This window comes from Gigantopelta aegis, chromosome 8, assembly GCF_016097555.1.
Source record: "Gigantopelta aegis isolate Gae_Host chromosome 8, Gae_host_genome, whole genome shotgun sequence".
NCBI lineage: Eukaryota > Metazoa > Mollusca > Gastropoda > Neomphalida > Peltospiridae > Gigantopelta > Gigantopelta aegis.
Window position 1 is genome coordinate 17,105,342 of NC_054706.1, and position 26,306 is coordinate 17,131,647.

A 26,306-nucleotide genomic window follows, 5' to 3' on the forward strand; every position below is an offset into this window, starting at 1 on the left:
TTTACAACTAAAAGTTTAATTTGATTATGCAGTTGTGTCCAGATATTAAAGCTGAAACTCAAGGATAATCAAAATATTTATCTCCACAAAATGTCGAGAACAATATACAGGTGTATAAAAATTCACTTTAGCACCTTACGAAATACAAATACAAAATAACATACATGATACATCAACAGTGAAGGTAATACAGTGAAACTCCTCTAACTGGACACCCTCGGGACCAAGTAAAAAGTCCAGTTTTAAGAGGAATCCAGTTTAGAGAGGTTCTCTTCTGCCCCTATTTAAAAAGGTACCACGAAAAACGTCCGGTTTTGAGGGAATTCCAATTTACCAGGAGGGTCTGGTTTTGAGAGGTTTCACTGTATATATATATATAATTACCATATACTTGGTATCATCCAAAAGACCTTTCCCCCCACCCCATCCCCCATAAAATAAACAAAATTGAGTATTGAAAGTATCATCAATAGGTTTAAAACATTTTTTTTTTAAATGAATGTTGCCATTTTGAAGTTGAATAAATCTTGTGGTATTTATTAAAATTTGATGCACCAAAAACGAAACATACATGAAAATTCATCATACAGCTGAAAAATTAGCTGATTTTGGAATTGTTTTGTATCATCAATAGGTTTAAAACATTTTTTTTTTAAATGAATGTTGCCATTTTGAAGTTGAATAAATCTTGTGGTATTTATTAAAATTTGATGCACCAAAAACGAAACATACATGAAAATTCATCATACAGCTGAAAAATTAGCTGATTTTGGAATTGTTTTAAAGAATATCATTTTAATGGTGGTTAAACATAAAAAGTTAACACTCAAAATATTATGAATATTAATTAAATATAATATCTATTTTAAAAATAACTGTTTAGTATGGAATATATTGATATATACATTATTGTGTACGAAAAGTCAATATACTGATCAACAGATTTAGTTTTAAATATAAACGACAAACATTGTACATTCTGTAAAGGCTGCATGCTCCCCAACATACATTATCAATATAGGTATTTTCATAAAAATATATAGCCAGTCCTAAATATAATTTTTAAAAAATCCAAAAACTTGATTATTGAAAAGCAAACTCTTTAATAAATCAGACTTCAAAACCCCCCAACAACAACAACATTACTTGAATTCCCATCATTCACAAAGCAGCAATGAAAAATGGTTATACCATCCACTTTTGTTAACAAACCTCCAAAGTAATGTTTTGTTATGGATACTTGATTGCAAATCAAAAGACAACTTTTTTATGTCAGATGTTGATTTTTTTCAGCTTGAATAAAAGCACAATGAAGATGAAACTGGAAAATTAAAAAAACATTTTGTAAACTAACATAACAATTGACACAACAAATGCTCATGCAAGAATGAGAGAGCCATTTGAAAAATAAAAAGCTGAAATATCTTTTAAAATCTATAAACTTTATACCAAACTCCGAAGTAATTTTGCTGTATTTCAGATCACAAGCAATGGACTTTGTTTAAATTATTTGATGCAAACACAAGCTTAAAATCATGCCATAGCTAAAAAATCACACCCTTGCATACATGTATAATACTATGCAAAATGTAGTGTAATTTTATAACTATTGAAACCAATAATATAAAAAGTTTGACACATGTGGATAAAACAATTTAAGCTGGGACTACTAGTAATTTTAATTGAAACATGGATTATTTAACTATACAATAATATTGCTTTGCCATGGAAGCATTAAACCATTTAAAATATTGCAGGAACATGTATAGTGGTATAAATGAAAGAACAATATTGCATGTACATGTATAGCAGGGATAGCTCTGGATCAACAGAAAATTTCGCCCAATTATCTATTAAATTTACAGAAACCCAGTTATTTTATAACAAAATATCAGTTAATACTTGAAATTGTTTCACCAAATTATCTACTAAACTTACAGAAACCCAGTTATTTTATAACAAAATATCAATTAATACTTGAAATTATTTCACCAAATTAAAATAAAATTTGCCAATTGTTTTTAAAATTTGCAATGGGCGAATTTGGCGAGTTCCAGAGCTAGCCCTGTATAGCATTAAAAATGAGAATATATCCAACAAATCTCATCAGTTTCCGTAACCGCATACCTCTACATTACATTCAGATCATTGTTCACCCCACATTATCTCATTCACACAAACTATGAGAAAACAACAGGAACAAAATGGACACAGAGAGCCAAATTTATTAAAGGTATTTATCAGACCCACGAGAATTGAAAATATGCATAATACATTTATGGATTATAGAAAAATAAATTCAGGTAACCAGTTTTCTCTTTGTGTAACCCATGTCCACATAAATGTTGTCTGCAACTGTGTGAAATGGCGATGACTTTGTTCACACACAAGTTTGCCCATAACCTTTTTGTTCATACCCTGATGAATGAACAAGAAATAACAAACAATTCCTAAAATTAAATTTGAAGATTAATATTAACACTAAAAGTGCATGTTAATTTTGATTTATTTCGGGGAGTTCTAACCAATAACGCTTAATATGATAAAGTACCAATATATACTGACATCATCAGATATGACATTATTTTTATGTTCATTGAAAAATTAACAAACTGGTGTTGTTATCGCTAGACCAACGGGATGGGTTTAAATTGTAGGCTTAATGAATGTTACAGAAATTTAATTATCAAGACTTAAATGCATTAAAAAAAATACATGTCTGTCACCTTACACAAACTTGGCTCAAGATGCTAAATGATTATCAAGTTGATGTTTCAGACTTAGGTTTGTATACAATAAATGAAACAAGAAAACCAACCAAAATGAAGTTCTGAGGTGCATGAAGTACAGATGATGGTCACAACACAGAACATGTCTGAAGAAACTAAGTCAAAACAAAGGGGAGATAACTCAGAGGAGAGGATATGTGAGACCAATGAAGGTAACTGACCAGTCAATTGCTTCATAAGCAATGAGATCTATGAATATTATAATAAATCACATTATTAAGATTTGTTAACAGAATAATATACAGTAGTCAACAAAAACAAAGAAGTAAATAAATGTGCGTAGTGCAATTTTAATACCCAGTAATGCTCCTTTATTTAACGTTTATTGCAAAATATTATGCTTAAAAAAACAAAAAAAACAATCATTGACCATTTCAACAAGAAATCTAAACGAATGTAGTTAGATGTTAATGCATAATGAAAAAAAAAAAGATGGAAAAAAGTTAATATATAAAACGTGGTGTTTTATGGTTTTACAATTAATTCAAATGAGGCTTCAAAAACGTTATGTTTATATTTGTTATATTTGTGCTGAAACAGTTTCAGAGAATGAATATACTACAGAAAATATACTGTTAAAAATAAGAACGGATATTCAACCACAACAAGACACCAAGAACAGTGTAGTATTTAAATTGATTGTAGCAGTGTCAAAACAGAAATAGTCACATTACCGGTAAATGTTTATGTCAGGATATAGAGGGGAGATGTTGTGAAATTCTACACAATTAATTTATAAAAGAGGTAACTACCAGAATTGAACATGCGTGAATCCCTTGTGGTATTCTCTGGATTAAACATCCAGTGCCAATTTAGGGATCTTATTCCAGGGCCCACACTGAAACAAATTTTGTTTTAGTCAATTTTCACATATGTAGAGTATTTTCTAAAACAATTGTTCAAAAGTGGCCAATTTAAAGACATTTTTATCACCTAAATACCAAATGTTGTAGTCACTTTGTATACAAATTAACAATTGCCTAATATGGGAATGGACAGAGTGAGTCCTGCCATCCAATACCTTTTGTGGGGCAGCCCTCAGCTCTGTCAGTTTTCTGGGATGCCATTAAGGGAGATATCTTCTGATGATGCCCCACATGTGTTCGATGGGGTATAGGTCTGGGATCAAGGCTGGCTATGATACTAAGATTAATGTGCTGTGGTTTTTGCTGCTGCCGGTACCTTTCATTCCATACGTAACAGGGTTTCTGCCAGAGGGTAAAATTACTCTTTATCATTACTGTATGATTGTTTTAATCCAAACCCTAAACCTAACCCATTTTCTTTTGGGGGGATGCCTTTGATACCCCCCTATTGACTGCAGTTGCATTCAGCACACACATTGTAAATATTCAATTTCATAGCACCATACCCAAAAATTTCTTTCTGGCAAAAACACTGCTTAGTCACATTTCAATTCAACATCCTGAACTTATTTTGAACAGTGTAGTTTTAGCATTACTTGTTTATGATAATGATAACAACTAGGAAAGACATGCTACAAAAAAATATTTTTAAGAGCATGAAAGTAGTACAACAACAAAAATAGAAAGTTCAACATGAATGCCAAGAAAACAAACAGATCATTTGATTCACTTTACCTCGCGTGTTAAACTTCATTTTGTTCAAGCTATTTACGGGTTCTTCATTTCACATACACACATTTTCCCCAATAATGCATCTGTCACTTGTTAAAAATGTAATTTCACTGAAACAGGTTAGACCAGTTATATAACATAATAGGGTTTAAGCTGGATGCCAAAAATGAATAGGAATGGCAAATTTGATCGGAAAATCTGTAGGCAAATTCATTTAACATTTAGCTAAATAGTTATTTTTTTTATAGCTATAATACTCATAAAAACGACAAGAGTTTTTAATTAGCTTTTTGGTGAATTGGTAATGACATATATTCATCAAATTCAACTTTAAATCACATTTGTCAATTTGGCAAATGACAGCTTAAACCCTACATAAAACCACACACACACACACACTTCCATTAGTAACGTATCACAAACAAGGACATCTGAAACATTATAACTGAAACATTATTCTTCTGGATTTGTTGAACACGGCCTCCTGAACTCCTGCCCTCTCTCGTGAATCCACTTGTTCGATACCCACTTGGTGCCGATGAGAACGGGACAAGCTGCATGGCGTGTGTCATATATTCCTTCACCGTTCCGGTACAAGTTATGCCAGAACGCTGCAGCACCCTGCCAGGAAATAAAACAAGATCAATCACACATGTAGTATTCAAAATGAAGAGAGCAAAATCTCCCAAGCCCCATTTGGTCTAGCAGAATTTCCCTATCACAGACTTAAAACATTACGGACTGAAGTTACAAAGCTTGTTTTTCTCTTACACTCATGTAACTATATATATTTAGTGCTTCAACACTCACATTTAAGAAGAAAAAGCTTTGTAAATGTAGTCCTAGATATCAGATGTGTGGTAACTTTCTGTCATATATCATATGTACATTAAATGTCATATATCATACATGTATGTACATTAAATGTCATATATCATACATGTATGTACATTAAACAGGGCTAGCTCTGGGTGAGCAAAATATTTCGCCAAATCGTTTATTAAACTTCAAAAAATTGCAGAAATCGACAGGGTTTTTTTTTTAAATGTCAATTATTACATCAAATTATTTCGTCAAACGAAAATAAAATTTGCCAACTGCTTTCAAAATTTGCAATTGCCGAATTTGGCGAGTGCCAGAGCTAGCGTTGATTAAATGTCATATATCATATGTTAATTAATGCTATTAATATATATACTGGCGGAAAAAAGTTCCTGTGCAGCAAATGAATGTATACAGAATTGCTTTTACTTGGAATCTAGTCATACAAATGTCAAAACATTATTGTGTAACCATTCCCTTCGATATTCCAGGTGTTCGCCATTTGCATGTGCTATATGCACGTCTTGCGTACAACTTGCCATATGTGCATTTCGGGTCGAGTGCTCCTGTTTGACATAATTTTTCTTATCAATGGACGACAAAACAATTCTATGGCATTTCATTACTCAGAAATGGTATCTAATTGTTGACAACGTGATGTCATGCCTCTCAGAATATGAACGTCTTTTAGCAATTGGTATGCTTGAAGTTGGAATGGCAAAAAATATTATTGCTAGACATTATGGTGTTTATTGATGTTCATCAGAGCACTATACAGTGTCTGCGGAGATGTTACCAACAGTTAGTACTAAAGGTCTTCTGTATTTAGGGTGCCTAAGTTTACAAAATGCCTATATCATACTAGAACACCTACAAAATCATTTGAAAACAAGTGACATCCCGAAACATCCCTGAGTTACGACTAATTAGTGATCACCAGCAATACATTGTCCTGTTACATCACCAACAACGCACAAAACATGGTGTAGACCACACTTTGGTTCAGCAGACCAAACTGGATCAGGAAGGAAGGAAATGTTTTTATTTAATGACGCACTCATCACATTTTATTTACTGTTATATGGCATCAGATGTATGGTTAAGGACCACATAGATACTGAGAGAGGAAACTTCATGGGCTACTCTTTTCAATTAGCAGCAAGGGATCTTTTATATGCACCATCCCACAGACAGGGTAGTACATACCACAGCCTTTGATATGTCAGTCGTGAAAACTGGCTCATTACTTTTAACAGATAAATAATAAATACATGGTGAACAAAAGGTTTTGACTTATTTGAGCCCCCGTGCCTCTATCAAATATTGCCCCAGTTATCTTTTTACAACATCTGTTGTCTCCCCACCCTACCCCACCTCCTGCAAATCTAGAACACAATACCTTTTTAGGAAACACTTTCACGCCAATGTATGGGAAAACAGTGGCACCCCCTAATTCTACGTCAGTCATCTGAAAGTCAAAAAAATAATCATCAAAATTTAAAATTTGTTACACAGTGTTTTTCAGATAAGCATGCAGGCGACTGATTTTCAAGTGTGGACTGATAACTAAATTTGTCTAACAGCATCTGTACATAATAATTTAAATAAGAAACCTGTGGTTAAAATTCTACATGAAGGTAGACTGGATTCAATAAGAATATATACAGTAAAGTACTCTTATAACCAACCGGAAGGGACCATGGTAGTTAGTTCATTATAGCAGTAGTTCGTTGTACTCATTTGCATAAGTTGATTATTAATGTACAGGGAGATAAAACAGGATTTGACAATCAGTTCATTCTATGCAGTTGTTTGCTCGCGCACACTCGCTCGCACATTTTCTCTCTCTCTCTCTCTCTCTCTCTCTCACTCTCACTCTCACTCTCACTCTCACTCTCACTCTCACTCTCACTCTCACACTCACACTCACACTCACACTCACACTCTCTCACTCACACTCTCATATTTCTAAGGGTTATTTTGAAAACTGATTAGCAACTACTAACTGACATTTTAGAATTTAGAAACTTTAGTGAATTGTGAACCACCCTGTGAATTATTACCACTTACATAGTTTAACCAAGTGGCGATTCTGTTCCCTGTTCCTAAAGACTTGAATGCATCTTTTTCTTCTTTCTGAAAGGAAAGGAACAAAATATTTGACTAAGAACACCTCAACATATTTATAAATATGTCTATTTGATATCTAACCTTTACTTATTTCCTACAGAAGCTAGCAATGGATCTTTCATATGCATTTGTCTATAGACAGGACAATACACACCACAACCTTTGATGTACAAGTCTTGGGACACTGGTTGGAGTAGGTGAAGTTTGTTTCTTTTGTTTAATGACACCACTAGAGCACATTGATTTATTAATCATCGGCTACTGGATGTCAAACATTGGGTAATTTTGACAGTCTTAGAGTGTAAATCCGCTACATTTTTCAATTAGTAGCAAGGGATCCTTTATATCACAATCCCACAGACATGATAGCACATACCACAGTCTTTGATATACCAGTCATGGTGCACTGGCTGGAACAAGAAATAGCAGTTACGGGGATCGATCCTAGACCGACTGACCGTCCATCAAGCGAGCGTTTTACCACTGGGCTACGTCTCACCCTGGAGTAGGAGAAAACCTGAATCTATTGAGGGTTTTACCCACCGTTCTTTTAAAAACAAGGTAAACATTGTTTAAGGAGTGTTCTACAACTGACAACACTGGTGGGGGTGGGGGCAGGAGGTAATTTTTTCTTGCATACAAATCAACCACAGAACATTGTTAAAACCAAGTATGCATTGCAAAAACATACTGTAGCAAATTCACCAGACAAAAATAATAATCCCATCCACCACCGTACATAATCAATTTTGGAACTGACCTAATTAAAATTAATTTTAAGTTCTGAAAATTCAGCTACAAGCTAAAATTGTTTGGGTGGGCGTTACTAATGTGATGACTGACTATGAAATTAATTATCTTAGAAGAATGTCTCTGTAATATTCCCTACATCAGGGATAAATACTGTATTAAAATGTCCTGTGTAAACAACAAGTTAGTTTGTTTTGTTTAGTCACACCACTAGAGCACAATGATTTATTAATCATCAGCTATTGGATGTCACACATTTGGAAATTTTGACATAGAGTCTTAGAGACGAAACCCGATAAAATTTTTCATTAGTAGCAAGGGATCTTTTATATGCACCATCCCACAGACAGGATAGTACATACCACAGACTTTTGATATTCCAGTTGTGGTGCACTGGCTATAACAAGAAATAGCCCAATGGTTGGATGGGCTTTTACTAATGCGATGAATGACTGTGAAATTAATTATCTTAGAAAAACCTCTTTCTGTAATGTTCTCTACATCAGAGATGAATTTTGTGTTAAAACTATCCATTGTAAACATGGTTAAAAACAAAACAAAGAAGAGATGTTCTCACCCTGGCAAAGTCATAGTGAGGCTCATAGTGTCCACCAATTCCATAGTTTGCCACCTGAAACAAATTATATATTATTTAATTATACACATTTTTTCGCACACAAATATCTAATTTTGTTTATAGCAATAACTCATCTCTTACAGTAGTTTAAAATGAAAACCATATTCCCATCACAGACATAAAACAATTAAGGTTTAGATTTTCCCCAACACTGACGATCTTTCAATGTATCTAGAGGTCTAGCTTGAAACAAAGTTTCAGATTTAAAAACACTTGACGATCTTTCAATGTATCTAGAGGTCTAGCTTGAAACAAAGTTTCAGATTTAAAAACACTGACGATCTTTCAATGTATCTAGAGGTCTAGCTTGAAACAATGTTACAGATTTAAAAACACTGACGATCTTTCAATGTATCTAGAGGTCTAGCTTGAAACAAGGTTACAGATTTAAAAACACTGACGATCTTTCAATGTATCTAGAGGTCTAGCTTGAAACAAGGTTACAGATTTAAAAACACTGACGATCTTTCAATGTATCTAGAGGTCTAGCTTGAAACAAAGTTACAGATTTAAAAACACTGACGATCTTTCAATGTATCTAGAGGTCTAGCTTGCAACAAAGTTACAGATTTAAAAACACTGACGATCTTTCAATGTATCTAGAGGTCTAGCTTGAAACAAGGTTACAGATTTAAAAACACTGACGATCTTTCAATGTATCTAGAGGTCTAGCTTGAAACAAAGTTACAGATTTAAAAACACTGACGATCTTTCAATGTATCTAGAGGTCTAGCTTGCAACAAAGTTACAGATTTAAAAACACTTATAATCTTTCAATGTATCTAGAGGTCTAGCTTGAAACAAGGTTACAGATTTAAAAACACTGACAATCTTTCAATGTATCTAGAGGTCTAGCTTGCAACAACGTTACAGATTTAAAAACACTGACGATCTTTCAATGTATCTAGAGGTCTAGCTTGCAACAAAGTTACAGATTTAAAAACACTTATAATCTTTCAATGTATCTAGAGGTCTAGCTTGAAACAAGGTTACAGATTTAAAAACACTGACAATCTTTCAATGTATCTAGAGGTCTAGCTTGCAACAAGGTTACAGATTTAAAAACACTGACAATCTTTCAATGTATCTAGAGGTCTAGCTTGCAACAACGTTACAGATTTAAAAACACTGACAATCTTTCAATGTATCTAGAGGTTAAACTTGAAACAAAGTTACATATTTCAAATTTCAACACCAAACCATTGAGATGGTACTATTAATTTAAAGTGTTGTAATTCAAAGTAAATTTAAAGTAATTTAAAGTGTTGTATATAAAATGTAGATACAAAATTAATATTTGTTAAAACTGCAATCTTGTATCTATTTTTTGTTACATTTAAAGTGGGGGGTTTTGGGGTTGGTTTTTTTAATAACCACTAAAACATACTGAGACAAATTGAGTAATTTTTAGCTCCCCATAGCATGTGAATTTTCAACACATAGTACTGCACAAGGATTTAGATACCACTGCTCAACAACAGTACCAGTGAGGTACATGATACACTCATCAGGACTTTGATGGAAAACCATACATATTAATGAATATGTTACAGGTATGATTCAATTCTAATTATGTGAATATAGACATTATTTTATTTATTTGTATCACAGTGACATACCACCATACCAAGTTGTTCCTACATGTGAGGTTTGATGGTCCTGTATGCAAGATATGGTCCAGACAAGGATTTAATATTACGTGCAGTAGACCGTGAAAAGCAGGTCACAGTAACCTAGTAATAGTATGCGACACACCACCATCCCAAGTTGTTCCTACATGTGAGGTTTGATGGTCCTGTATGCAAGATATGGTCAGGACGAGAAAAAGTTACGATAAATGTACAGACAGACGGATGGACGGACAACACCATACCATAATACGTCCCATCATAGACGGGCATAAAATATGATATCTTAAATGCATCCACATAATCTATGTTAGGGAGATATTTTAATCTCTCCTCAGTTTTTCTCCTCAGTGAGGTCTGTGGTTGGTATAATCTACATTCTTTAATTTTGATGGTCAAAATATTTTGATTGACCTAAAACCCTGATTATGGACAGACTTACCTGTAAATATTCTGCTGTGTCTAATGTCAGGCCTGAAATGGCTTCAATCCGCTTGCAGATTTTGTCAATCATGGGGTGATCTGACGTCATTAGCCAGGCACTAAAACCAACAGAACTTGCAATCAACAAAGGAAACACAGTAATTCAGCTTTCTCCATGCAAGACAAATATTTAATGCTTATAAAACAGGTTCGATCAGGCAACACAAGCACCTTAGGCAAGCACTCAACTGACTGAGCTAATTCCGCCACATAAAAGAAACAAAAGACTTGGAATAAAAAGCCACTGACATTTGGATGGTTGTGTTTCCCAATTTTAGAAATCATTTTGTGATACAAATGTTTAATATATTTTTTATTAATGACATTTTTAATAAATTTACCTTTTGCTAACTCTATAAGATGCTGTTTCCAACTCTCCTGTCTTGGAGTTCTGAATAGTTGCTCTCATTAACTGAAAAACAAAGCAAAAAAAAACTTAAATACTCAAAACCCTAGTTTTAAATGAGCATGTTAAACTACATGTAGTTACCTACCTACCTACCTACCTAAATACTCTCATTTGTCCAATCATACCATGTGGAGGGGTGGGAGTGGATAAATATGTACCTAACCACTACTACCTTTTATCATCCTTGAAAAAAAAAAAATTAAAAAGAAGAAAAAAGTCCAAAAAAGAGTAAAACCCCCTAGAAAAAATCATGTTCTATAAAAAATGTTATGTCAATTTAAAGATAAACCATAGGCTTCATGTTCATAATCATATTAAAGTCAATGTATGATATTAATTTTATCTATGTACTTTTCATAATATAGACAAGTAATAAATGTTGACTAATATGTTTATGAATATGGCACCAGAACATTACATAGCCTAAAATAATTGTGGGTAGAGAGTTAGACTAATTATTAACCAATCAAAAGGGCACATTACCATCTAGGGGACGTGTGCTAGTAGATGGTTTTTCCAGCACGGCTTTCAAGCACATTTCTACTAATTGAATGCACTAGAATAATTACCATAGACCTAAACAGTGAGGATGTGCACAACAGGGTTCATACACCTTGGAAACAAAAAGATTCCAGATCTTTTCCAGACTTTTTCCAAGACAAATAAATATTTTTCAAGACTCATATTTCCGAAAAGTTGACAAAATGGACAATCTTTTTGTCATATGCATTGCACAAGCGCGTATTTCAAATCTTCGGTAAATGTTGGCAATTGTTAGTCTCGATTTCCCAAATGTACATTAGTGCCGAGATCGGAAAACGTCATCAGATTCCGCTGGTTTCACGCAAACGAAATTTTCTACACGAGTCCTAAAGACAAATTTCCATACTTTTTCCAAATTAACTTGCAAAAAAGGTATTTTTCTATACTTTTTCCATTTTCAAAATTCCATACTTTTGTTCCAGACTCCGTAACAAGTACCTTGGACCTACAGAGGATGTTAATAACTACCTAGGACCTAAGGAGGATGTTAATAACTACATTGGACCTAAAGAGGATGTTAGTAACTATCTTGGACCCTGAGAGGATGTTAATAATTATCTTGGACCTAGAGAGGATGTTAATAACTATCTTGGACCTAGAGAGGATGTTAATAACTACATTGGACCTAGAGATGATGTTAATAACTACCTCGGACCTAGAGGATATTAATAACTACCTCTGACCTAAAGTGGATGTTAATAACTACCTAGGACCTAAAGAGGATGTTAATAACTACATTGGACCTAAAGAGGATGTTAGTAACTATCTTGGACCCTGAGAGGATGTTAATAATTATCTTGGACCTAGAGAGGATGTTAATAACTACCTTGGACCTAGAGAGGATGTTAATAACTACATTGGACCTAGAGATGATGTTAATAACTACCTCGGACCTAGAGGATATTAATAACTACCTCTGACCTAAAGTGGATGTTAATAACTACATTGGATCTAAACAGAGAGGATGTTAATAACTACCTTGGACCTAGAGAGGATGTTAATAACTACCTTGGACCTAGAGAGGATGTTAATAACTACCTTGGGCCTAAACAGAGAGGATGTTAATAACTACCTTGGACCTAAAGAGGATGTTAATAACTACTTTGGACCTAGAGAGGATATTAATAATTACCTTGGACCTAAAGAGGATGTCAGTAACTATCTTGGACCCAGAGAGGATGTTAATAACTATCTTGGACCTATAGAGAGGATGTTAATAACTACCTCTGACCTAAAGAGGATGTTAATAACTACATTGGACCTAAACAGAGAGGATGTTAATAACTACCTTGGACCTAGAGAGGATGTTAATAACTACCTCAGACCTAGATAGGATGTTAATAACTATCTTGGACCTATAGAGAGGATGTTAATAACTACCTCGGACCTAAAGAGGATGTTAATAACTACCTTGGATCTAAACAGAGAGGATGTTAATAACTACCTTGGGCCTAAAGAGGATGTTAATAACTACATTGGACCTAGAGAGAATGTTAATAACTACCTAGGGCCTAAACAGAGAGGATGTTAATAACTACCTTGGACCTAAAGAGGATGTTAATAACTACTTTGGACCTAGAGAGAATATTAATAACTACCTTGGACCTAGAGAGGATGTTAATAACTACCGTGGATCTAGAGGATGTTAATAACTACTGTGGATCTAGAGGATGTTAATAACTACCTTGGATCTAAAGAGGATGTTAATAAATGCCTCGGACCTAAAGAAGATGTTAGTAACTACCATGGACCTAGAGAGGATGTTAATAACTACCTTGGATCTAAAGAGGATGTTAATAACTACCATGGACCTAGAGAGGATGTTAATAACTACCTTGGATCTAAAGAGGATGTTAATAACTACCATGGACCTAGAGAGGATGTTAATAACTAACTTGGATCTAAAGAGGATGTTAATAAATACCCTGGACCTAAAGAAGATGTAAGTAACTACCATGGACCTAGAGAGGATGTTAATAACTACCTTGGATCTAGAGGATGTTAATAACTTCCTTGGATCTAGAGGATGTTAATAACTACCTTGGATCTAAAGAGGATGTTAATAACTAACTTGGACCTAGAGATGATGTTAATAACTGCCATGGACCCAGTGAGGATGTTAATAACTATATTGGACCTAAAGAGGATGTTAGTAACTATCTTGGACCTCGAGAGGATGTTAATAATTATCTTGGACCTAGAGAGGATGTTAATAACTACACTGGATCTAAACAGAGAGGATGTTAATAACTACCTTGGACCTAGAGAGGATGTTAATAACTACCTTGGACCTAGATAGGATGTTAATAACTATCTTGGACCTATAGAGAGGATGTTAATAACTACCTCGGCCCTAAAGAGGATGTTAATAACTACCGTGGACCTAAACAGAGAGGATGTTAATAACTACCTTGGGCCTAAAGAGGATGTTAATAACTACCTTGGACCTAGAGAGGATGTTAATAACTACCTTGGGCCTAAACAGAGAGGATGTTAATAACTACCTTGGACCTAAAGAGGATGTTAATAACTACTTTGGACCTAGAGAGGATATTAATAATTACCTTGGATCTAAAGAGGATGTCAGTAACTATCTTGGACCCAGAGAGGATGTTAATTACTATCTTGGACCTAGAGAGGATGTTAATAACTACCTCGGACCTAGAGGATGTTAATAACTATCTTGGACCTATAGAGAGGATGTTAATAACTACCTCTGACCTAAAGAGGATGTTAATAACTATCTTTGACCTACACCTACCCATTGAGCCTTGCGGAGCACTCACTCAGGGTTTGGAGTCGGTATCTGGATTAAAAATCCCATGCCTCGACTGGGATCCAAACCCAGTATCTACCAGCCTGTTGACCGATAGCCTAACCACGACGCCACCAAGGCCGGTCGGACCTAGAAAGGATGTTAATAACTACCTTGGACCTAGAGAGGATGTTAATAACTATCTTGGACCTAGAGAGGATGTTAATAACTACCTTGGGCCTAAACAGAGGTTGTTAATAACTACCTTGGACCTAAAGAGGATGTTAATAACTATCTTGGACCTAGAGAGGATGTTAATAACTACTTTGGGCCTAAAGAGGATGTTAATAACTACCTTGGACCTAGAGAGGATGTTAATACCTATCTTGGACTTAAAGATGATGTTAATAACTATCTTGGACCTATAGGGAGGATGTTAATAACTACCTTGGACCTAAAGAGGATGTTAATAACTACCTTGGACCTAGAGAGGATGTTAATAACTATCTTGGAACTAAACAGAGAGGATGTTAATACCTACCTTAAACCTAGTAATAACTACTTTGGAGATAACCAGTCAGGATGTTAAGAAGTACCTTAGGCATGGCCAGTGATTTGATGACTTCAATCTCACTGTCACTAAGGACGTCATAATACATGACAATCTTCGGAGAAATGTGCACGTCCTCCTCTTTCACGGGACCAATCAGCAGCATTGGGTGTTTGTTGTTGTTATAGTAACGACATCTTAATCGATGCTGATCCTGCACCTCCTGTAGCAACAAACAAATAAATAATAAAACATTAAGGATTGAATTTTGGAAGCCTGTTTTTCTTAAACACAGGTGTTTAAGAATTGTAAATACATGTAGTTACACGTGTAAGTCAAAAACACAGGTGTTTGAGAATCCGGCCTTAAATTTCAACAATACATATATAGAGATTATTATACGAGCTTGTGTGTAATACTGATTTTACAAAATGAGCTCTCACTCGGGTAATACATAAATCCTGACTCGATTTTCGTAAAATCAGTATGATTCACACATGAGTGTAATAATTTCTTTATTATCCACATTATCCAAAATGTTATTTTTATGAATAACAAGTTAGGACCATGTCAAAACATTTGATACGTAACTAAAAAGAGACGATGTCATTTTTTATAAGCCTTTACACTGGGGAAGCCACATTAAGTTATGGCATTGCTTCACAAAATTACGTCATTCGTGGTGCATGTGAAATCATTATGACATACATGGGTCATACTAGCTATATTTCACTGAATATCTTGAACTATATGGATAATAAGTGTACGTAGGTCTGAAAAACAACTCTGTTTAACGACTTCATCACATAATTTTTGTGGGGCACTGTACTCGCTCAATTCAGCCTCCTACTTTGAAACATAATGAATGCCTAGTGCATGTGTAAGTGATAACCATGAAATAAATGATACACATGAAAACAAGTTGATTCGAGAGGTAATTAGCTTATCTATTTCAAAAATCATTATCAACTGTCTGCTTGCCGCCAGCATGAAATCCTGCCCAGTTGATGTGTGCCTGTCAGCAGGATTTGTTGTTAGGTGGAAGCCCTTTTTTCCCATTCCAAATTAAAATCAAAACTTCCCATTATCATTCTAATAAATGACATCACAGAAACCTACGTAAATTAAACTCTGTTTTTAAATTTTAAAAAAGGTTTTGCCAGTAGCAAGTGTGATGTGTGCCTGTCAGCAGGAGTTGTTGATAGGTGGAAGCCCTTTTTTCCCATTCCAAATCAAAATCAAAACTTCCCATTATCATACTAATAAATGACATCACTGACACCTACGTAAATTAAACTGTTTTTAAATTTAAAAAAAGGTTTTGCCAGTAGCAAGTGTGATACCAGTAGCAAGTAGCAGCAGGATTTGTTGATAGGTGGAAGCCCTTTTTTCCCATTCCAAATTAAAATCAAAACTACCTATCTTCTCATTATCATACTAATAAATAACATTACTGAAACCTATGTAAATTAAACTCTGTTTTTAAATTTAAAAAAAAGGTTTTGCCAGTAGCAAGTGTGGTTCGTGGCCTTTTGCACCACAAGCAATGAGTTAAATAACAGATCATAGAGTGCAATAACATCTTGAGGCTATCTATTTATTCACGACTTTTGATGTTACAGAAAATGCGCTATATCATCCTGACTATTGCACATGCCAAACAGCCATAATTAGTTTACACCATCCCAGTGAGGAAATCTAATATTTAATTAGTAAGGAAAAGAAAGGAATGTTTCTTTGAGAGTAAATGGTGAAGTTAGATTACACAGACAAACCTGAGGTTAAAATGATTACAAATCCACACCATCCAATAATGGAAAAGAAAGGAATACTTTCTTCAATTACAGTGGTGTACAGGATATTTTAAACTACAGCTAGTTGGTGGCTAACATATTGTTATTTTATTTATAAATGAGGAAACACTACTGAATAATAGCAAGGGATTCTATTTTGTATGCACCATCCCTCAAACAGGACAGTACATACCACAGTTTTTAGTATAACAGTCAAGGAATATTGGTTGGGATTGAAAAAAAAAAAACAATCGTTGGTTTACCAGGATTGAACCTATGATGCATCACACCTCAGCCAAACCCTCTAACACAGAGTTACATACTGCTCTGTATAGTAGTTTCGTCCTATCCCAACCAGTGCCCCACGGTTGGTATACCAAAGGCTGTGGTATATACTGTTCTGTCTGTGGGAGGGAAAGTGCATATAAAAGATCCCTTTCTGCTAACTATTTCTTGCTCCAGCCATTGCACCACAACTGGTACATCAAAGGCTATGGTATGTGCTATCCTGTCTATCTGATGGTGCATATAAAAGATCCCTTGCTGCTAATAGAAAAGATTAGCCCATGAAGTGGCGATGACGGGTTTCCTCCCTTAATATCTGTGTAGTCCTTAACCATAAGTCTGACGCCATATAACCGTAAATAAAATGTGTTTAGTGCATCGTTAAATAAAACATTTCCCCATTTCCCCTTGCTGCTAACTGGAAAATGTAGTGGATTTCCTCTAAGACTATATGTCTGAATTATCAAATGTCTGATATATAAATCAATTTGCTCTAGTGGTGTCGTTAAACAAAACAAACTTTCTTTCCATATAGTACAGAGCCAAACCCATGCCATGGATATGGATAAAAACTGTTATTCGAGAATTAGTGGTTTTCCTGTGTACATTATGTATTATAACGAAATAAAACAGCAATACTGACACATAGATCATGGAATTTGAAATTATATTTATCTCTCAGGCGGGACGTAGCCCAGTGGTACAGCGCTCACTCGATGCACGGTTGGTGTGGGATCGATCCCAGTCGGTGGGCCCATTGGGCTATTTCTCATTCCAGCCAGTGCACCACGACTGGTATATCAAAGGCCGTGATATGTACTACCCTGTCTATGGGATGGTGCATATAATGGATCCCTTGCTGCTAATTGAAAAGAGTAGCCCATGAAGTGGCGAAAGCGGGTTTCCTCTCTCAGTATCAGTGTGGTCCTTAACCATATGTCTGACGCCATATAACCGTAAATAAAATGTGTTGAGTGTGTCATTAAATAAAACATTTCTTTCTTTTTTCTTTATATTTTCTCTTTTTTTTTTAAATTCTGCATAGATACACATTAATATATGAATAATGAAATACAGTAAAGTACACTTATAATGAACATGCTTAGAACGAACTACTGCATAGAACAAACTGATCGCAAAGTCCCGTTTTATCTCCCTATACATTAATAACTAACTTATGCAAATGTGTACAACAAACTACTGCTGTTACAAACTATCATGGTCCCATCTGGTTCATTATATGAGTACTTTACTGTACAGAGTTTTGTAGGATAAACTAATAAAGAAAATATAATTTTAAACACATTTTCCTTTCCTTTTTATGTCAATCCACCAAAGTGAACTAACTGACATAAACCACATTTAGTGGAGGCTGGTACAGGGTTAGTCCGAGTACTCTGCCTGTTGAGAGTTAGACGGACATTTAAAGGATTATAATTGCTCTTATTCAGAGATAACTATAATGAAAACACAGAATTTCTGCCTACCACCTGGTAGGCAAAGATTTCCTCTCTAATACAACAATAACCCTATGTTTGATACTGATATTAAATACCATTACTTTGATACTTTTCAAGTTTGTCAATAACAAATATTTTGCATAGTAAGCACTAATACACATACTACAGGGAAAAACCCTGACAGTACCGCCTTTCACAATATTTCACATAGTAACCACTAATACACATACTACAGGGAAAAACCCTGACAGTACCGCCTTTCACAATATTTTACATAGTAACCACTAATACACATACTACAGGGAAAAACCCTGACAGTACCGCCTTTCACAATATTTTACATAGTAACCACTAATACACATACTACAGGGAAAAACCCTGACAGTACCGCCTTTCACAATATTTTACATAGTAACCACTAATACACATACCACAGAAAAAACCCTGACAGTACTGCCTTTCACAATATTTCACATAGTAAGTACTAATACACATACCACAGAAAACCCCCCGACAGTACTGCCTTTCACAATATTTTACATAGTAACCACTAATACACATACCACAGAAAAAACCCTGACAGTACTGCCTTTCACAATATTTCACATAGTAAGTACTAATACACATACCACAGAAAACCCCCCGACAGTACTGCCTTTCACAATATTTTACATAGTAACCATTAATACACATACCACAGAAAACCCCCTGACAGTACTGCCTTTCACAATATTTCACATAGTAAGCACTAATACACATACTACAGAAAAAACCCTGACAGTACCGTCTTTCAACAATGTTCCAGTTAAATACGTAGGTGCTGACGGGTTTCTTCCTGTAATGTGTGTGTCAGTATGTAAAATATTTGTTATAAAAAATCTGGTAAATGATCTCTGTAAAGATATTTAATGATAAACATAGGATTATTACCCATATGGTTACAAATATCTTGGTACATATCAAAGTGATATGTCCCACTTGGCATTCTAGTGACTTTTGACATCACACGATGACGTCATCAATTAGCACACTACAACCTTACAGGAACGTTAGCGAAATGAGATGAATGATATAAATTAAGATCGATTATGGGTAATAAATAGGATATTAAACTCGCTACCATTTCGTATCATGTTTATGTCCCTCGTGAAATAATTTTCATCGTCACACATATGAAATGGAAGCTTGTTTAATATCCTATAATTATTGTTGAAGTAGAGCGACAATCTTTGCCTACCCGGTGGTTGGTAGAAATTCCATGTTTTCGTTATAGTGGGCTGGGTGGGTTTTTTAACGACACCACTAGAACACATTGATTTATTAATCATTGGCTATTGGATGTCAAACATTTGGTAATTTTGACATATAGTCTCAAGAAAGGAAACCCGCTACATTTTCCCATTACTAGCAAGGGATCTTTTATATGCACCATCATCCAACAGACATGATAGCACATACCACGGCCTTTGATATACCAGTTATGGTGCACTGACTGGAACGAGAAATAGCCCAATGGGGATCAATCTCAAACTGATGGTGCATCAAGCGAGTGGTTTACCACTGGGCTATGTCCTACCCATCGCTATAGAGTTATCCCTGACTGAGGGAGCGATCATAACTGTTCGAATGTCTGTCTAGCTCTTGAACGGCAGAACACTTGGGCTGGTACAAGGTATACTTAGGATGCAATCTGATTAAAATTAGCTTTACTGGTCTACCAGTAGATCTAACAGCATTGCGTGGGCTCCCATGTGCAGGTGACATTTCATCTATAAATAACAATTTAAATATCGACCAATTACACTTCGCCTCTTATAGCATTATTCAGGAGCATACAAATTCTAAAAATATCAGGTGAGACTATTTATGCAACAGGCGAACTTGTTGGTCTATTTCAACATTAAAAAACAGGGAGAAAAGTGCAGTAATAAACTCTGGATTGTAACTAGTGTAAACGGATTTTATGACTATACCATCACAGGGTTTTTTCCGTCTTGAAACAAATTTTATATATTTTGTTCGTCTTGAAACAAATTTTTATATATTTTGGACATGAGCTCCAACGGGGTGCTGTTAGATCCACAGGTAATAGTAATTAACCAGTGGAGCTAATTTTAATTGGACTGACTTAGGATGATGATTAGTTCATACCAGTACTTCTTCACCACGACACAGCGCCTCATAATGTCGGAACTCTGCAGACTGTCTGTACTCATCTACATCGGGCTCGTTCTTAATGGGCGTCTCACCAATATCACCTCGGTTACCAAACTTTTTCTCCTCTTCAACAATCATTTGTTCGTAATAGCGCTTGTTGTTCTGTGCTCGTTCGTGACTTGGGTCTGTTAGATATTGAAAATGATATAGTCAGTGTACAGTGTTTTAATAGGGAAATAAAGGCTGAATTAGTGAATGGAAAGAAAATAAATGGATGGTGAGAGAGAGAAAGAGAGAGAGAGAGAGAGAGAGAGAGAGAGAGAGAGAGAGAGAGAGAGAGAGACAGACACAGGGAGAGATACAGAGACACAGGGAGAGAGAGAGAGAGAGAGAGAGAGAGAGAGAGAGAGAGAGGTAGAGGTAGAGAGAGAGGTAGAGAGTGGGGATGAAGAAGAAAGATAACCAAACACTACCACCATACAGGCTACTCTTCAAAGGCAGCAAGGAATCATACAGTATAACAAACACTACAGCCTACCATGTACCACTCATTAGACACAGGTTGGAATGAGAAAAATCTAGGAATGCCCCATGACCTATGATATTGCAACCCATTGCACTCTTTAACACTGAGCTACATCCCACCCCTGTCAAAGAGGAAAAGTAGCACACACAAAAAGAGGTCTGCTAGATACTTCAGGCACAGTGTTATACATTGTGGACACAGTGTTATACATTGTAGATACCATGTTATACATTGTGGACATATGGTATAGACAATGAACAATATTTAAGTAGATTTTTAAATTTTAAATAAATACATCTTCAAACAAAATATTTGGCATTCATTTAATAAGATTTTGTAATTAGTTTATATCATTGGATGATATGTCTCTGGTGACTGGATCATGACTATGGAGAAGCCAGTGACAAGTGTCAGAAGTGATCTGATAAGCTTGTAGCTTAAAGCAATAAATGAATTGATCTTCAACGTGTTGAGATGATATTGATGACTGATCGACCACGGGTCATCCCTTACACGGGTGTGTGAGAAAGAGCTATCTGCTGTCTTCATAAATCAGTCTCAGTATTTAGTTGCACTTGCATAGATTAACAGTTTTAAAGAAATAATTATAAATTGATGAAAAGCTTCTTTGTTATCCTTTTTTTTTTTTTAAAGGATTGCCCAATCATAGCTTTTTAAAACAAACTGTACATCTTGAACAGAACAAATTGTATTGAGTATACATCATAAGACAGGGCTAGCTCTGGGTCAACAGAAACTTTTGCCAAAATATCTATTAAACTTTCAAAATGCAAAAAATATTTTCTAACAAACTATCAATTATTTCATGAAATTACATCGCCAAATTAAATCAAATTTGCCAATTGCTTTTAAAATTCACAAAATTGCAAAAACGCAGTTATTTTCTAACAAACTATCAATTATTTCATGAAATTATTTAGCCAAATTAAATTAAAATTTGCCAATTGCTTTTAAAATTCACAATTGGTGAATTTGGCTAGTGCTAGAGCTAGCCCTGTAAGTTATAAACAATACAACACTCACCCATTATTAACAGTTCATTTGGCTAGTGCGAGATCTAGCCTTGTAAGTTATAAACAATACAACACTCACCCATTATTAACAGTTCATTTGGCTAGTGCGAGATCTAGCCTTGTAAGTTATAAACAATACAACACTCACCCATTATTAACAGTTCATTTGGCTAGTGCTAGAGCTAGCCTTGTAAGTTATAAACAATACAACACTCACCCATTATTAACAGTTCATTTGGCTAGTGCTAGAGCTAGCCTTGTAAGTTATAAACAATACAACACTCACCCATTATTAACAGTTCATTTGGCTAGTGCTAGAGCTAGCCTTGTAAGTTATAAACAATACAACACTCACCCATTATTAACAGTTCATTTGGCTAGTGCTAGAGCTAGCCTTGTAAGTTATAAACAATACAACACTCACCCATTATTAACAGTTCATTTGGCTAGTGCGAGATCTAGCCTTGTAAGTTATAAACAATACAACACTCACCCATTATTAACAGTTCATTTGGCTAGTGCTAGAGCTAGCCTTGTAAGTTATAAACAATACAACACTCACCCATTATTAACAGTTCATTTGGCTACTGCTAGAGCTAGCCTTGTAAGTTATAAACAATACAACACTCACCCATTATTAACAGTTCATTTGCCAGAGCTAGCCTTGTAAGTTATAAACAATACAACACTCACCCATTATTAACAGTTCATTTGGCTAGTGCTAGAGCTAGCCTTGTAAGTTATAAACAATACAACACTCACCCATTATTAACAGTTCATTTGCCAGAGCTAGCCTTGTAAGTTATAAACAATACAACACTCACCCATTATTAACAGTTCATTTGGCTAGTGCTAGAGCTAGCCTTGTAAGTTATAAACAATACAACACTCACCCATTATTAACAGTTCATTTGCCAGAGCTAGCCCTGTAAGTTATAAACAATACAACACTCACCCATTATTAACAGTTCATTTGCCAGAGCTAGCCTTGTAAGTTATAAACAATACAACACTCACCCATTATTAACAGTTCATTTGCCAGAGCTAGCCCTGTAAGTTATAAACAATACAACACTCACCCATTATTAACAGTTCATTTGGCTAGTGCTAGAGCTAGCCTTGTAAGTTATAAACAATACAACACTCACCCATTATTAACAGTTCATTTGGCTAGTGCTAGAGCTAGCCTTGTAAGTTATAAACAATACAACACTCACCCATTATTAACAGTTCATTTGCCAGAGCTAGCCCTGTAAGTTATAAACAATACAACACTCACCCATTATTAACAGTTCATTTGCCAGAGCTAGCCTTGTAAGTTATAAACAATACAACACTCACCCATTATTAACAGTTCATTTGGCTAGTGCGAGATCTAGCCTTGTAAGTTATAAACAATACAACACTCACCCATTGTTAACAGTTCATTTGGCTACTGCTAGAGCTAGCCTTGTAAGTTATAAACAATACAACACTCACCCATTATTAACAGTTCATTTGCCAGAGCTAGCCTTGTAAGTTATAAACAATACAACACTCACCCATTATTAACAGTTCATTTGGCTAGTGCGAGATCTAGCCTTGTAAGTTATAAACAATACAACACTCATCCATTATTAACAGTTCATTTGGCTACTGCTTGAGCTAGCCTTGTAAGTTATAAACAATACAACACTCACCCATTATTAACAGTTCATTTGGCTAGTGCGAGATCTAGCCTTGTAAGTTATAAACAATACAACACTCACCCATTATTAACAGTTCATTTGGCTACTGCTAGAGCTAGCCTTGTAAGTTATAAACAATATAACACTCACCCATTATTAACAGTTCATTTGGCTAGTGCGAGATCTAGCCTTGAAGTTATAAACAATACAACACTCACCCATTATTAACAGTTCATTTGGCTACTGCTAGAGCTAGCCTTGTAAGTTATAAACAATACAACACTCACCCATTATTAACAGTTCATTTGGCTACTGCTAGAGCTAGCCTTGTAAGTTATAAACAATACAACACTCACCCATTATTAACAGTTCATTTGGCTAGTGCTAGAGCTAGCCTTGTAAGTTATAAACAATACAACACTCACCCATTATTAACAGTTCATTTGGCTACTGCTAGAGCTAGCCTTGTAAGTTATAAACAATACAACACTCACCCATTATTAACAGTTCATTTGGCTAGTGCGAGATCTAGCCTTGTAAGTTATAAACAATACAACACTCACCCATTATTAACAGTTCATTTGGCTAGTGCTAGAGCTAGCCTTGTAAGTTATAAACAATACAACACTCACCCATTATTAACAGTTCATTTGCCAGAGCTAGCCCTGTAAGTTATAAACAATACAACACTCACCCATTATTAACAGTTCATTTGGCTATTGCTTGAGCTACCCTTGTAAGTTATAAACAATACAACACTCACCCATTATTAACAGTTCATTTGGCTAGTGCGAGATCTAGCCTTGTAAGTTATAAACAATATAACACTCACCCATTATTAACCGTTCATTTGGCTAGTGCTAGAGCTAGCCCTGTAAGTTATAAACAATACAACACTCACCCATTATTAACAGTTCATTTGGCTATTGCTTGAGCTACCCTTGTAAGTTATAAACAATACAACACTCACCCATTATTAACAGTTCATTTGGCTAGTGCGAGATCTAGCCTTGTAAGTTATAAACAATATAACACTCACCCATTATTAACCGTTCATTTGGCTAGTGCTAGAGCTAGCCCTGTAAGTTATAAACAATACAACACTCACCCATTATTAACAGTTCATTTGGCTATTGCTTGAGCTAGCCTTGTAAGTTATAAACAATACAACACTCACCCATTATTAACAGTTCATTTGGCTAGTGCTAGAGCTAGCCTTGTAAGTTATAAACAATACAACACTCACCCATTATTAACCGTTCATTTGGCTAGTGCTAGAGCTAGCCTTGTAAGTTATAAACAATACAACACTCACCCATTATTAACAGTTCATTTGGCTAGTGCTAGAGCTAGCCTTGTAAGTTATAAACAATACAACACTCACCCATTATTAACAGTTCATTTGGCTATTGCTTGAGCTAGCCTTGTAAGTTATAAACAATACAACACTCACCCATTATTAACAGTTCATTTGGCTAGTGCTAGAGCTAGCCTTATAAGTTATAAAACACTCACCAATTATTAACAGTTCATTTGTCATTGACAAAGCATGTCTGAGATTCCCTTGCTGAAAGAGCAATTTTAAAAAATAAATCACTATAACAATTTTAAACAAAAATATATCCAACTTCTTTTTTCACAATAGTTGCAAAATGTACTAAACATTCATTAAGCAAATTCAGAAAGTCTTTGACAAAAACCTGTTAAATTAAGGATTGCCTAGTTGGTGGTGGTGCAACCATCCATGAAAATAAAGGTCACGAGGAAACTTTTTTTTTTTCACAATACATCCAGCAAGCCAATGGCAAATTAAAGGTCTACAGAAGTAATGTAAATTCCCCTTAAAATCTTGTAGTTAAAACACCCCTCTCACTCTCACTCTCTTTCAATACCCCCCCCCCCCCCCCCCCCCCCCCCCCCCCCCCCCAATTACAATCTTAGGTTACCGTATGTAGGTTTATTGATTACGGTTAACACAAAATTATTCCAGGGAATACACAATTTTATATATCTACCAAGTGTGCTAACTACAAGGTTTAAAATAATGTTCTATATACAGTGAAACCTATCAAGACCGTACCCTCTGTAAACCAGACATTAAACAGTCCCTTTTTAAAAAACCAGGACAGAACTTAACCTCTGTAAACCGGATCCCTCTTAAAACTGGACATTTGTCTTGGTCCCAAGGGTGTCCGGTTCAGATGGGTTTCACTGTAGATATCTTAGATATGACAATCACAAAGATACCACCATTTCAATACTAGGATGGTTGTAATACATGTACATCAGA

General features: G+C 35.2%; 1 protein-coding gene across 2 annotated transcripts in view; it reads right to left on the reverse strand.

Moving 5' to 3' along the window:
• The window catches only part of LOC121378479 (prolyl 4-hydroxylase subunit alpha-1-like), a 46,500-nt gene continuing 20,194 nt past the window's right edge, over nucleotides 1-26,306 (reverse strand). For both annotated transcript variants that reach the window (XM_041506668.1, XM_041506667.1), the window contains exons 5-13: nucleotides 25,532-25,583; nucleotides 20,784-20,974; nucleotides 15,141-15,317; nucleotides 11,179-11,249; nucleotides 10,797-10,896; nucleotides 8,667-8,720; nucleotides 7,280-7,345; nucleotides 6,609-6,677; nucleotides 1-5,008 (exon numbers count right to left, since the gene is read on the reverse strand). In XM_041506668.1, coding sequence (XP_041362602.1) covers nucleotides 4,841-5,008; nucleotides 6,609-6,677; nucleotides 7,280-7,345; nucleotides 8,667-8,720; nucleotides 10,797-10,896; nucleotides 11,179-11,249; nucleotides 15,141-15,317; nucleotides 20,784-20,974; nucleotides 25,532-25,583 — 948 coding nt within the window. In that variant the 3' untranslated portion in view covers nucleotides 1-4,840. The remainder of the gene's footprint in view (nucleotides 5,009-6,608; nucleotides 6,678-7,279; nucleotides 7,346-8,666; nucleotides 8,721-10,796; nucleotides 10,897-11,178; nucleotides 11,250-15,140; nucleotides 15,318-20,783; nucleotides 20,975-25,531; nucleotides 25,584-26,306) is intronic.